The sequence below is a fragment of the Phascolarctos cinereus genome, unplaced genomic scaffold (assembly GCF_003287225.1).
Source record: "Phascolarctos cinereus isolate Bilbo 61053 unplaced genomic scaffold, phaCin_HiC Scaffold_3;HRSCAF=262, whole genome shotgun sequence".
NCBI classification, from domain to species: domain Eukaryota; kingdom Metazoa; phylum Chordata; class Mammalia; order Diprotodontia; family Phascolarctidae; genus Phascolarctos; species Phascolarctos cinereus.
The window spans coordinates 61,232,222-61,247,668 of record NW_027555736.1 but is presented as its reverse complement, the minus strand read 5'-3'; the positions used below and the strand labels follow the sequence as shown (position 1 = coordinate 61,247,668).

At 37.0% G+C, this 15,447-nt stretch overlaps 1 protein-coding gene across 1 annotated transcript in view; it reads right to left on the bottom strand.

Annotated features, from left to right (window-relative positions):
* Positions 1-2,629: 2,629 nt before the first annotated feature.
* LOC110201585 (enolase-like) overlaps positions 2,630-15,447 on the bottom strand; it is a 33,203-nt gene continuing 20,385 nt past the window's right edge. Inside the window, 4 exon segments of the mRNA XM_078151601.1 lie at positions 2,630-2,688; positions 7,784-7,920; positions 7,922-8,618; positions 8,621-8,816. Coding sequence (XP_078007727.1) covers positions 2,630-2,688; positions 7,784-7,920; positions 7,922-8,618; positions 8,621-8,816 — 1,089 coding nt within the window.

Sequence of the window (15,447 nt, the reverse complement as noted above, 5' to 3'; positions counted from 1 at the left end):
GACATAGTCATAGACATAGACAAAGATATCTTAGATATATATTGCAAAGGAACCTTGTGTTGGATCCAGAAATAAACAAGAAGAGAATGAGCTAGATTCTAATTGGGAAATTGTAAAATCATTTTAATGACCAAAAGCTCTCTGAAACAAAGACCTATCTTTTGTTAACCCTGATATTCATCCATTGATCTGGTATGATTGTGAATTAACTTATAGTTTCTAAAGTATTAAAGTTGATTACCCAAAGGGTGATAAAGACCTGTATGGAAATCAGCTTGTAAAACATCACACACAAGGAAATTACATAGGAAAACCCCTGTAAATTATGTCATCGAACAAGTAAGACCAGAAAAAAAAAAGAGATATGCCAGATACATATCCAAGAGAAGGATAACTAAGGGAATAGGCCACATGCCCCATTGGTTTACACATAATATCAAGAGAACTTAGGGAAAGTACCTGCATACTGGGTGGAGGTCTAACCACTTTCTCACACCCCTACTGCTCAACTTCCCCCCAGCAAATTTATGAGTCATACAGGACAGACAAAAATGGCTGGATTGTGGTCTGAGACTCTGGAAACAATATGAACATTGAAGAGATAACAAATCCAATGGAGTAAAGCATTTTAAATATGATATCTTGGGGGCGGCTAGGTGGTGCAGTGAATAGAGCTCTGGCCTTGGAGTCAGAAAGACCTGAGTTCAAATCCAGCCTCAGACACTTAACACTTACTAGCTGTGTGACCTTGGGCAAGTCACTTAACCCAGACTGCCTCACCAAAAAGCAAAAAAAAAAGTGTGTTATCTTATTTGATCCTTATAATAACTCATTTTGATGGGTGAAAAAATGGGCTCCAAATTTAAGTGAATAAAAGTTTGGAGGTGGGATTTGAACCCAGATCTCAAGTCTCTATACTTTAATAGAATATTGGACCAGTTGTCTTCCAAAACCTTGTGATTCTATTATTTCCTATCTTTATTTTACTGAGTCCTTGGGATTTGACATTTCTGCTCATTCAAGACTGAAACTAACTTCAAAATGGGCATTTGAAGTTCTTTGCAGTAACAATAGTTTCCTTTCTGTAATTCATTATTCTGGGACCTGCGTCTCCAAGTCTTAACTGTTTCCAACCAGTTCTGAGGGCTTTCCATCTAGGATTTCATTGCTCAGTGTCTCTGAGAGTTTACTTCAAGGAAGTTAGAAGGTTTGCTTATTCAGTAGACAAGCCTATTTTAATAGTTCAATATGGCCAATGTTTCTTGTGTACTTGAGTAAACAAGGAAGTTGTTATACCCTTGCCTCAAAGTGTTTTTGAGATGGCAAATAGAGGAAAGAGAGGTGGCATGACCTAGTGGATAGGTCACTGGCATGAGAGCCAGGATCTGGGTTCAGTATCTGCCTCTGACAACATGTGACCCTTGACAAATCCTTTGACCTCTCATTGTTCTAGTCAGCTCTAAGAGTGTAAGTTATAGAAAAGCTGTTGGTCTGGACTGGTTGAACAATTTCCCTTCTCCAGGAGTTTCTTGCACTTATGAATTCCCAAGTCCAAGTTCTATTCCTTTTCTTGGAATAGTATGCCCAGAACTGTCCCAACTCATAATCATTTAAAGAAATTGCATTCTCAGGCAGTCCTCTCACAACTCTTTTCCCATTCAAGTTACTTAGCTAATGGTGATATAAGAATGAGGGAGAGTGATATAAATAGATTATAAGGTTCTAGAAAGAAAGCTTATATCCAGTTCATTTGCAATCTGAAATAAGTCTCATTTCAATTCAATACAATTCAACGAACTATTGTTAAGCACTTGCCCTTAGAGAACTGGGAGAATAAACAATTTTGTTAAGACTGTAATCATCCTACTAGTCATGGGTTTCCAGAGAATTAAAGCAAATTGTCATCCAGAAAGCAATGGAGAGCTTCATGGTATAAGGGTATAACCTTTAAGACACTGCAAATGGAGAAATGGATAGGAAAAATGAAAGGTGGTATAAGATAAATATATGATCAGAAAAAAATTGTGGGTTGGTATGTGATGGTTAGCTCATGTGCCATGTTGATATCCCTCTGATATAAAAAGATCCAAGAGTAGTCCCCCATCAGGTTGGATGAATTCCCTGCGGAAAATTCATGGGTGATGGAAAGGAGCCACACACGGTAGACAAATATAGATGGGTTGTTTTCTGCATCATTTACCCATATCAATGAAATCACAGATTCAATGGACTATCAAAGAAGATACCATGTCTGCCCTCATGAAACTTCCAATCTAGTAAAGGAATGTGATGCACGTACAAATAACTAGAATACAAAGCCAGTATAGTAGAATCACAGCATCTCAGAGTTGGAAGGGGTCTCAGAAGTTACCTAGTATAACTGAAATGTGAAAAGGAATCTCCTCTAGCTAGCTAGCATTTACATAGCATTTTAAGGCTTACAATGCACTTTACAAATATCTTTGATCCTCCCAATACCCCTGGGAAGTAGGGTTCTATTATTTTCCTTGTTTTACAGATGATGAGAGTGAGTATGACAGAGGTTGAATGACTTCCCCAGGCTCACTCAGCTAATTAGTGTCTGAGGCTAGATTGAAACTCAAGTCTTCCTGACTCCAAGACCAGTACACTACTCTCCCAACTTTTGCTTTAAGCATTTCACTGAAGAGGAACCATCACTTTCACAGAGTGTCCATTGAATTTTTGTGCAGCTTTTAATAATTAAGAAGTTTGTTTACCATGTTTTTCCCTCTATACAACATAGGCAGAAGAAAGGACCCACAATTCATAAATTATGGTGGCCAGGAAGAAAACCAAACATACTATGGCCTCAGATATCTATACACAAAAAATGGATGAAAATTTAGATGAATTCTATCTTCATATCTGGGGACAAATTTGACCTCATAGATATTACTATGTCTTTGTGAGATGAAACTCATAAATAGAATATGACTCAAGCTGGAGTCCTTAGCTTAGGAATTGAACTTGTTTATATCATGATAATTGTATTTGAATAAAATTTATTTCCTTTGTAATTCTATGTATTTCATATTATGCATTAAAATGTTGTTCTGAGAAGGGGTCCTTAGGCTTCCTTTTACTGCTAAAAGTATAAGGAATATCTGCTGTAGAAGCACATGTCTCATTCAAAAAGAAAAAAAAAGATAAAATGGGTGTTGGAGCAGCAATGTATATCAAAGAAGCAGGCTCATGGAGATATCTAGTATTCTAAGAGAAAAGTTTGTTAGAAAGAATTTGGGTGAGGATAAATGAATGGAAAAGCAATATAATTGTGCAAGTACACTACAGACCATATGTGCGGAGGAGGAATTAGATCATCAAGTTTCAGACAAGCTCTCAAATCTGGAGGCATGACATAGTAGTGAAGGGGACTTCAACTATAAGAACATTTCCTGGAGCACTCTATTCCAAAAGTAGAGTACCTGATTATTAAAATCACTGTTACTTGAAACATTCATGTGCTATTCTGATAAACTGGATGGAACTGCTATTATGAAGCTGTTTCTAAAAGAAATGTAAGGAAGAGTCTTTGTCCAAGTACTGTTTGAATTAGGTAGCCTTCGAAATGACTTCTAAGCACTAAAATTCTGTTTTTCTGAATCTAAATCTAATTTTCTGCAAATATACTGGCTCTTTGATTTAGAATTGAAGGACAATTTAACTGGACCCTCTAAATGGATACATGAGTGGCACAAAAAGATAACCTGTCCAATGTCATCCCTGCAGTAAGTGGTGGAAATGAGTTTTGAATACAGGTCCTTTGATTAAATCCAAAACTCTTTCAACTGTAGTATGCTACTTCCCAAATTCCACCCAATATTCTTAGTTCTACCCACTGAAGCCAAGGAGAACAAGTCTGATTCTTTTTCCTCATGATACTTGAAGAACTCTTTCATATGGCCCCTCGTCCTCTTCTTCCTCTGTTTCCCATATATTTGAGAAATGAGGTTTTTATCAGAGAAATTTGTTGTAAAAATTTCCCTGAGTTCATGCTTTCTTTCTAATTTTTGCTGTATTGGTTTTGTTTGTGAAAAAAAAATTATTTTCATGCAATCAAAATCACTCATTTTATTCCCCATGATCATAACTATCTATAGTTCGGTTATAAACTCTTCCCTTACCCAAAGATCTGACAGGTAAGTTTTTCCAAGCTCCTTTAATTTACATATCATATTACCCTTTATGTTTTAAGTCATGTATCCATTTTCACCTTAACTCGGTATACAGGGTGAGATGTTGATCTATGCCTCATTTCTACCAAACTGCTTTCCAGTTTTCCCAGACGCTTTTGTCAAACGATGAGTTCTTGTCCCAAAAGCTTGAATTTGGGGGTTTATCAAATACTAGAGTACTATGGTTGTTTATGACTGGGAAAAATGTACCTAATCTATTCCACTGTTCTACCACTACTTCTTAGCCAGTATCAGATTGTTTTGACGATTACTACTTTGTAATATAGTTTGAGATCTGGTATTGCTAGGCTGCATTCCATCACATTTTTTTCCCCATTGATTCCCTTGATATTCTTGACTTTTGTTCTTCCAGATGGATTATTTTTTCTAGCAATATAAAATCATTCTTTGGTAGTTTGATTGGTATGGCAATGAATAAATAAATTAGTTTAAGTAAAATTGTCATTTTTATCATATTGGCTTAGCCCACTTATGAGTAATTAACATTTCTCCAATTGTTTAGATCTGTCTTTATTTTAATGAAAAGTATTTTGTAATTGTATTCATCTAGTTCGTGTGTTTGTCTTGGCAGGTAGACTCCCAAATATACTGCCTACAGCTATTTTAAATGGAATTTCTCTTTTAGAAAATCTCTTCTTGCTGGGTTTTGTTGGTAATATATAGAAACACTGGTGATTTATATCTTGCAACTTTCCTAAAGTTGTCAATTGTTTCAACTAGTTTTTTAATTGATTCTCTAAAGTTTTTTAAGTATATCATCTGCAAAGAGTCACAGTTTTCTTTTCTCATGGCCTATTCTTATTTCTTCAATTTATTTTGATAAAACAAGAGTCTTAGTAAGAGTCTTAACTGTTCAATAGGACAAGAGTGTTATTGCTGTAGCTTGCATTTTCAGTAAGATATTGAACAACAGTAGTGATAGTGGACATCCTTGCTTCAACCCCGATTTTATTGAGATTTCAAGTTTATACCTGTTATAGATAATGCATGCTCTTGGTTTTAGATAAATACTATTTATCATTTTAAGAAAGTTCCACTGAAGTTGTGAACTGATCCAATCATTCTGGAGAACAGTTTGGAACTATGCCCAAAAGGTTACAAAACTCTACATACCCTTTGAATCCAGCAGTACCACTACTAGGTCTGTATCCCAAAAAGATCATAAAAAAGGGAAAAGCACCCACATGTACAAAAATATTTATAACAGCTCTTTTCGTGGTGGCAAAAGAATTGGAAATTGAGGGGCTACCCATCAATTGTGGAATGGCTGAACAAGTTGTAGTACATGAATGCAATGGAATACTATTGTTCCATAAGAAACTGTGATCAGGCAGACTTCAGAAAAACCTGGAAAGATTTATATGAACTGATGCTGAGTGAAATGATCAGAACCAGGAGAAAATTGTACACAGTAAAAAAAATACTGTGTGATGACCAACTTTGTTAGACTTAGCTCTTCTGAGCAATGCAAGAATCTAAGACAATTCTAAAAGACTCATGATGGAAAATGCTGTCCACATCCAGAGAAAGAACTATGGAGTCTGAATGCAGATTGAAACATAATGTTTTCTCTTTATTTACTCATTTTTGTTTTTTCTTTCTCATGGTTTCCCCCTTTTGTTCTGATTCTTCCTTCACAACATGACTGTTGTGGAAATATGTTTAATACGATCATATATGTATAGCCTGTATCAGATTGGTAGGGAGGGGAAGTTTAGAACTCAAAATCTTATAAAAGTGAATGTTGAAAATTTAAAATAAATAAATAAAGCGAAATTTTAAAAAGAGAAAGCTCTGCTGAATCTTATATTTTCTAATGTTTTTAAAAGAAATGGGTGCTATATTTTGGCAAAAGTTTTTCTACCTTTGTTGATATAATCATATGATTTTTGTTGTTTTTGTCATTGATATGGTCAATTATGCTTATAGTTTCTCTAACAATAAAGCAGCCCTGCATTCCCGGTATAAATCCCACCTGGTCATAGTGTATGATTTTGTGATATATTGCCATAATCTCCTTGCTAGTATTTTCTTTAAAATTTTTGCAACAATATTTATTATGGAAATTGTTCTATAGTTTTCCTATTTTTGCTCTTCTTGGCTTAGGTATCAAAACCATGTTTGTGTCATAGGAGGAATCTGTTAGGACGCTTTCTTTACCTATTTTTTTCAATATAGTATTAGAATTAATTGTTCTTTAAGTATTTGGTAGAGTTCACTTGTAAACCCATCTTGTCCTGGAGATTTTTTTTCTTGGAAAGCTCATTTATGATGTTCAATTTTTTCATCCAGGATGGGATTATTTAAGTTTTATATTTTCTCTTCTGTTAATCTGGACAATTTATATTTTTGTAATTATTCATTAATTTTAGAATGTCAGTTTTATTGGCATAATAATTATTTTAATTTTATTTTCATTGGTGGTGCATTCATCCTTTCCATTTTTTAAATTTTTTTTTTTTTAGGCAATTGGGGTTAAGTGACTTGCCCAGGGTCACACAGCTAGTACATGTCAAGTGTATGGTCTGAGGCCACATTTGAACTCAGATCCTCCTGACTTCAGGACCAGTGCTGTATCTACTGTGCCACCTAGCTGCCCCTACCCTTTCCATTTTTGATACTAGTTATTTGGTTTTCTTCTTTCTTTTTTTTTTAATCAAGTTTACAAATTTTTATCTATTTTATTTTGTTTTTTTTTTTTAATAAAACAAGCTCCTAGTTAATGATTTTTCCTTTCAATTTTATTAATCTCTCTGATTTTCAGGATTTCTATTTTGGTGTTTAGTTGGGGGTTTTTAATTTGCTCTTTTTCTAGTTTTTTTTTAGTTGCATGTTCAATTTATTGACCTGATCTTTCTCTCTTTAATTGATGTAAGCATTTAGAGATATAAATGTTTCCCTAAGTACAGCTTTGACTGCATTTCACAAATATTGCTACATTGTCTCATTGTTGTCATTATCTTCAAGGAAATTATTGATTATTTTATTATTTATTCTTTGACCCTATCATTCTTTAGGATTAGATTGTTCAGTTTTCAATTTTTTTAAATCTATGCTTCCAAGGCCCTTTAATGAATATAATTGTTTATTGTGTTATGGTATGAAAAGGGTGCATTTAATATTTCTGCTTTTCTTCATTTTTTGGGGGGGTTACTGAAAACTTTTATTCTGTACATAGAAGTCACTAAGGATTTTGCCTGTGGGCTCATTGGGGCTGCATCACTAGTACTAGTGCTAGTACATCTACTGGTACTAGTACATGGCTCCACACATCAACACTGCGGTTGGGGGGTGAGAACAGTTCATTCTATCTCAGTCACAAGATGATAAGGGTCTTCTGACAGAGTGCCACATGATCAGGTAGTCTTTGGTAAGACAATTCTAATGAAGCAATGAAAACACCACAGAAAGGTGGAAGGAAGAGGGAAGTTAAGCAACTGAGGCCCCTGCCCCCAAAATAAAATTGGTCTAGTACTTGGTGCTGCCTATTCTTAAAACAGGAGTAGACATCTACAGAGGTGACTGGCACCTGTGAGCTCTGAGGCTTCCTGGCCACTGAGCTTAATTGACCCGAGGGTTTCTGAAGTTCCTTCCAGCAAATGTAGCCTTGCTGCCCAGCTCTTCCTCAATTCTGAGAAGCTGGTTATACTTGGTCAGACACTCAGATTGGCAGGAGGCATCAGTCTTGATATGCCCAGTGCAGACCCACCACCAGGTCTACAATGAAGGTATCTTCAGTCTCTCCAGAATGATGGGAAACCATTACTCCCCATCCATTGGACTGGGCTAGCTTGCACACCTGGAGGGATTCAGTTATGGAGCCAATCTGGTTCACTTTGAGTAGGAGGCAGTTGCAGGCTTTCTCACTCACAGCCTTTTCAGTGTTCTTGGGATTGGTCAATGTGAGATCATCTCCTACCACCTGAATGCCTACAGTAGCAGTGAAATTCTTCCAAGCTTCCCAATCATCCTGGTCAAAGGGATCTTCAATAGACACCACTGGATAGTCTTTAATGAAGCTCTTGTAGATGTCCACAAGCTCAGAAAGGGAGATGTATCTGCTGGAATCATCAGGAGACTTGAAGTCCAAGTCATATTTCACAGATTGGAAGAATTCTGAGGTAGCAACATCCATGGAAATTATGACCTTATCACAATAGCCAGCCAGAATAGCATTCTTTAGCAGCTCCAGAGCTTCTTTAATCTCCAGGGTTTTAGGAGCAAAGCCACCTTCTTCCCCTATGTTGCTGGCATCCTGTCCATATTTCTGCTTAATCTTGCTCTTCAGGTTGTGATAGACCTCAGCTACAATACTCATGGCCTCCTTAAAGTTTACTGCTCCAACAGGGAGGATCATGAACTCATGCATTGCTAGCTTCTTACCAGCATGGGAGCCACCATGATTTTGTTGAAGGCTGGAATGAGCAGGATGACTACATCATTACCTGCAAGGTCAGCAATATGGTGGAACAGGGAAACACCTTTCTCAGCAGCTCCAGCCTTACAAACAGCCAGAGATGGGGCAGCTAGGTAGTGTAGTTGATAGAGCACTGGCCCTGGATTTAGGAGGACCTGAGTGTCTGAATTGGGCTTCCCCTGCTGGGCTCAGAGAAAAGAGGCCAAGGACTCTTCATTTATTTGTGAGGTTATTATGCCCTATCATTTGGTAAATTTTTGTGAATGTGCCACGCATAGCTGAGTAAAAGATAGACTCCTTTCTATTCCCATTCAATTTTCTCCAGAGGTCTATCATAACTAACTTTTCTATGATTCTCCTCATCTCCTAAATTTCTTCTTTATTTTTTGATTAATCTAGTTCAGAAAGGGGTAAGTTGAGGTCCTCCAGTAGTATAGTTTTGCTGTCTATTTCCTTCTACACCTAATTCAACTTTTCTTTTAAGAATTTGGATGCTATGCTGTTTGGAACATATATGTTTAGTACTAATGTTACTTCATTATCCATGGTATCTTTTAGCAAAATGTAGTTTTACTGATTATCTCTTTTAGTCAGTTCTATTTTTGCTTTTCCTTTCTCTGAGATCACAATTGCTACCCCTACTCTTTTTAATCCTCAGCTGAAGCATGGCAGAGTTTGCTCCAGCCCCATATTTTACCTCTGTGTGTATTTTTCTATTTCAAATATGTTTCCTGTAAACAATGTATTGTAGGATTCTGGTTTCTAATCCATTCTGTTATCTGCTTCCATTTTATGGGTGAGTTCATCCCATTCATATTCACAGTTATGATAATTATTTGTATATTTCCATACATCCTATTTTCTTCTGTTTATCCTCCCCTCCTCTCTTTTTTTTTACCCTGTCTCTCTAAAGTCTGTTTTGCTTCTGAGCACTGTTTCCCTTAAATCTGCCCTCCCTTCTTTCACCCCTCCTTTTTCTTATCCCCTTCCCCTCCTACTTCCTTGTTGGGTAAGATAGATTTCTATCCTCAAATGATGTGTAAAAATATTCTTCCCTCTTTAATCTCCAGTTCAGATGAAAGTGAGGTTCGAGCACTGCTCAGGGTCCCAATATTTCCCCCTGTACTATAAATGCTCTTCCTTATGTGCCTCTTTGATGTGAGATGATCTCCCCCATTCTTCTTCTCCCTTGTCCTGATGCATACCTCTTTCTCACCCCTCCACTTTTTGAGATCATTCCAACATAATCAACCCACACTCATACCCTTAGTCTATGCAGACTTTCTCTAACTGACCTAATAATGATAAAGTTCTTAGAAGTTACATGTATTATCTTTCCATATAGAAATGAAAATAGTTTAACCATACATTCCTCATGATTTCTTTTTCATATTTACCTTTTTATGTTTCTCTTGAGTCTCATGTTTGAATGCAAAATTGTCTATTCAGCTCTGTTGTTTTTTTTAATCAAAAATACTTGAATGTCTTTTATTTCCGTGTTAACTTTCCCTGTGCAGGAGTATACTAAGTTTTGCTGGGCAGGTTATTCTTGGTTATAATTCTAGCTCCTTTGCCTTCCAGAGTGTAATATTCCAAGCTTCCTCCCCTCCCCCCCCCATTTTTTATCGGGGTAACTTCTAAATCTTGTGTGATACTTAGCATGACTCTACTACATTTGAACAGTCTCTTTCTAGCTATTTCCAATATATTCTCTTTGATCTGGGAGCTCTGGAATTTGGGTATAATATTCCTAGGAGTTTTTTTTTTTATTTTGGTATCTCTTTCAGAAAGTGATCAATATATTCTTTCAATTTCTATTTTGCTTTCTGGTTCTAAGGTATCAGTGCAGTTTTCCTTGCTAATTGCTTGAAAGATGATGTCTAGGCTCTCTGTTTTTGATTGTGGCTTTCAGGTAATTCAATAATTCTTCAATTATCCTTCCTCAATCAGTTTTCCAAGCAAGTTGTTCTTCTGAGAAGAGATTTAACATTTTCCTCTGTTTTTTCATTCTTGGAATTTTGTTTTATTGTTTCATAATGTCTCATAGAGTCACTAGCTTCAACTTCCCTGATTCTAATTGTTAAGGAATTATTTTCTTCATTGAGCTTTTGTACATTCTTTACCATTTAGCCAATTCTACTTTTTAAGGAATTATTTTCATCAGTGAAGTTTTGTATCTCTTTTACCATGGCAAATTCTGATTTTTAAGGAGTTCTTTTCTTCAGTGAAGTTTTATTCCTCTTGTAATATTTGGCCAATTCTGTTTTTTGAGGTATTATTTTCTTTAGTATTTTTTTTGTTCTTTTACCAAATTGTTAATTCTCTTTTTGTAATTTTTATGTTGTCCTCATTTGTTTTGACAAGTTTTCCCCTACCACTCATTTGATTTCTAAAATAATTATTTTTTGCTCTTTTTATCTATTTCTTCAGCTCTTTTAGGAGTCCTTGTTGGGTTTGAGTCCAGTCTCCCTTTTTCTTTGAGGATTTGCTTGCAGCCATTTTCGTGTCAATGTCTTGTTTTGATCTTCCCTGTCACCATAGTAGCTTTTTATGGTCAGGTTATTTTTTGTTGTTGTTGTTTGCTCAATTTTCTAACCTATTTCTTGACTTTAAACTTTTTGGCAAAATTGGACTCTACTCACCTGGGGGGGGGGGTATTGTCCTAAGCCTTGGGCTTTTTTGCACTGCTGTTTTCATAGTTAGTTTTCAGGGTCTGTAAGTTTTTGATGCTTCCAAGGTGGTGTGGTCCAGGGAAAGATGTGGTCACTACTTTTCTAGTCCATTCCCTGGTTCTTACCCAAAAAGGGTCCTTGCTCTTTTGTAGCCATAATCGCTAGCCATCTTCTCCACCTTGGACCTGCAGCTAGGGCTCCTAACCCCTTGCTACCACAAATATTCTTCTCCATCCTGGAACTGCAACTCAGAACTACATAATAGGCAGTGGGGTTGCCAAATAGCATTGGGTCATTTGCCCAGTGCTAGCTAGCACAAGGGTTCCTTGTCATCTCTTTTTGACCTATTGTTCAGTCCCCTTACTGTCTCTAGGCTGAGATTTCCCAAAGCTGTAGCTGCTGCTGCTGTCATAGCCACCTCCAAGGCCCACAACTGGTGTTAATATTGCATGTGCTCTGGGCCACATCCAGGGTCATAGACCTCTCCTTCAGATCTCCTAAGTTGCCTTAGACTAGAAAATGACCAGTCCTTACCTTTCGTTGGCTATACCACTTCAGGATTTGATTGGATGTGTTATTTTAAAGTTGTTTGGAGACAAATGTTGGGAAAATTTGTCTGGAAGGTTCCCTCTACTCCACCATCTTAGCTCCATAAACTAAAGATTTCATTAGATTATTTTACCTATAATGTTACACTACTACCTCAAACTGAGTCAGCAAAACTCCAAATTCTTTTCAAAGAAACTATTCATTAGCTGAGCACATTTTGCTGGAAAGCTGAGAACAAAAGCTTTTTTTTTCTTCCGTAAATTACGTCCTGTTTTACACACATTTTTGATGCTCCATGGAAATCTTTTTGTTTTGGGTGGCTAATGCAAAAAGTTGGACATGTACCATAATCCCTTATGTCTTTTCTCTATCTGAATCCACCTCAGTGCATTAGGCAGAGCTCCTGTCCAATACTTAAATGTGAATAGTTCCCAGATGTACTGTAGGCAATGTGTCCAAGGTACTATGATCAGTAACTTCTGAAATTAGGTGAGGTCTCCATTTGGCGAAAAAAAAACCAAACCTATATATGAAACATTTATGGGCAGAAAACTCATGCTAATGGTTGAATAACTTGGACAATTTCTCTACTGGCTACCTATTCTACAATAGGCCAATCTAGGATCTTCAAACTTCAAAACATCAATGTAGGAGGAATACAAAATAGAGAGCTTGAGTCTCACTTTTAAAAATTCTTTAAAATCTTCCTTTGGCTTTGGAATAGATACAGCTTGATTTTTAAAAATATGTACCTTTTGATTTTGATATCAAGGTCATTTCCTGGTATCTCTTTGCCTTATTGAATTTCCCTGCCATTCATCTTCCTAATTTATCTATGCCTCTCAAAATACCTACCTTCCTTCAAAACTAAGGTCAAATGCTATCTCCTAAATTAGACTATCTCTGATCTCTCCCCAATTGTTAGTGACCATTCCCTATAAATTACTTTGGACATGCTATATCTCCTACTAGAACATAAACTCCCTAAGGTAACAGACTGTTCCTTTTTTACTTTGTAGCTCTAGCATATAGCACAATCCCTGGCACTGGGGACATTTGCTTGGTGACAGCTTTTACTCTACTACTCCTTCATATTTCTTATTTAGAATATATTGCTGCCTGCTCACATCCACCATGGGTCTCTCCATTGTCTTTTGGGCTAGCCTTAATTTCAGTTCTTTGGAGACTGTGCTGTTCCACAACCCATGGTGATAAACCAGTGTAAATATCAGTGAGGTTTTGCCCATGCCTAACTCACCTAGCATGAAAGCATTCTACTTCTAGAAGACATCCTGCATTTCACTAGCATATGGGTAGAAATACCCCTTTTCCAATGATTGTATAGCCAGAACTGTCATGAAATACTACCAGACTGCGGCAGCTAGGTGGCACAGTGGATAGAGCACTGACCCTGGATTCAGGAGGACCTGAATTCAAATCCAGCCTCAGACACATAACACTTACTAGCTGTGTGACCTTGGGCAAGTCAATTAACCCCATCGCCTAGCCAAAAAAAAATACTATCAGAGTGGGGTGTTTTCTTTTTCCCAGTTCTATCAAGAAAGGGTGAACGTTAAAGTTCACCCACAGGAGGACACCATGAACTGGTGGGGGAGGAAAGAGCTACCTTCTCCTCTTCTCCTTTACCCTGTGAACCCAAGAAATGATTTGGAGTTACAGTTTTGTGCTGGATGGCTCTGATTTGCTTTTCTTCCTCAGTCTTATGTGTAGGAGGTGGAATCCCCACTAGACATGGGAACTTGAGTCATGACAACATTAGAAGTATGATTCCAATCTGGATGTTCAGCCAGCCTGCCCAGCAGGAAAGCTCTGAGAAGCCAGGATATGTAGGACTTGAGACAAAGCGGGGCTTTGGACTTGGAACTTGGTGGGAATATGGTGTATAGGACCAAACTACTCCTCAGAGTTTCTTCTCCTCCTCAGAGACAGAGGTGATTCTGGGGAGGCTCATGCCACCAGATGTCAAGGCAATGTTAGTACACGTGATCTCTCTAAATCTCTGAAGTAAAGATTTCTTTGTAAAAGCAAATCTGATTGTTAATAAGTTAAATGGAACTGGGGTACAGGGTATCCTCCTACAATTGGGGAAACAACATTGATAGGGGCTGGAGCCAATGACAGAACCTAGACACCCCAAACCCCTTAAGGGTGCCAGAGGACCCTAGGGGAGGTAGAAATATAACCTACCTGGCCTTTAAACAGTAGGGACCTGAATAGTCATTGTTTATAAGAGATACTGGTATTTTAAGTATTCTGAAAAACAAATTGGAGTTATACTAAAGAAAAAGAAGGTTAATTAAATTTCTGTGCCCTTTGAACCACAGATCCCACTCTAGGCATATACCCTAAGGAGGCTAAAAAAAGAAATGTCCCATACACATCAAAAATATTCTTAGTAGCACTTTTGTGTCACAAAGAATTGGAAACAAAGTGGATACCTATTGATTGAGAAATAGTTTAAAAAATTGTAGTACATGAACATAGTGAAATGTTACTGCATTGTAAGATAGGGAAAAAATGAAGTATTCAGAAAATCATGGCTAGATCTCTATGAACTGGTAGAGAGAAGTAAGCAGAACTACAAACATTATATGCAGCAATATGGTCTGAAAGAATAACAAAAAATACTGAATAGCATGATTAGCATTTCTATAGCTCTTTAAGGTTTGCAAATCTCTTCATATATGTTAACTCATTTAGATCCTCACAATAGCCCTGTTGAGGAAATTGAGACTAGAGAGGTTAAGTGACTTGCCCAGGGTTAAACAGCTGACAAAAGTTTGAGGCAGGATTAGAACTCAGGACTTCCTAACTCCAGGGCCAATACTCTATGCTCTGTACCACCTACCTGCCAGCGATGGCCTGTCATATAATTAGAATGACTAAGTTTGGCCCTGGGGAAGAGTTGAGAAATTGTACCTCTCTGTCCTATTTATAGCAGTGTAGAACTATGGGTGTGGATTATTGTACATAGTGTCAAACATGATTAATTCGTTTGGCTTTGCTGAATTTATCTTTTTCCTCTTTCTTTTTAAAAATCTTTATTATAAAGCATACCTTGTAATAACATAATAGTTGGGAAGAGGAAGGGTAAAATTGGAAATGAAGGCAATATAGAAACAAAAGATATTAAAGATAAGTTTAAAAAAGGAAAAATATTGATATTAAAAGGATGGAATTTTGTTTAAGTTCATAAAAAAGAACTTCAAAATTTCTCACAAGAAATCTGGTGTACTTTCTTTCTGTTATTCAATTCTAGGACTGGCTCACATCCATGTGCATCTGTCTAAGACACACACTGAAAGGAAGCTCATCGGATAATCCACCCAAATTCGTATAACATGTACAGTAAGCATTCTTCATCCACTTGGTTTTTCCTTTGAGAATAGTAAGACCAACATCTTTTGAGTGATTATGGATCTCCTTTAAGAGACTCTGGAATGTTCTAGGGCTTGGCACAATTGGTATAATGACATCTACAAATGGGAATATCTGCAATGAATCCTTTTTCAACTTGGACTGTGTTCTGGATTCCTTCCATGGCTGGTGAACAGCTCCAAGGATGCTGTCT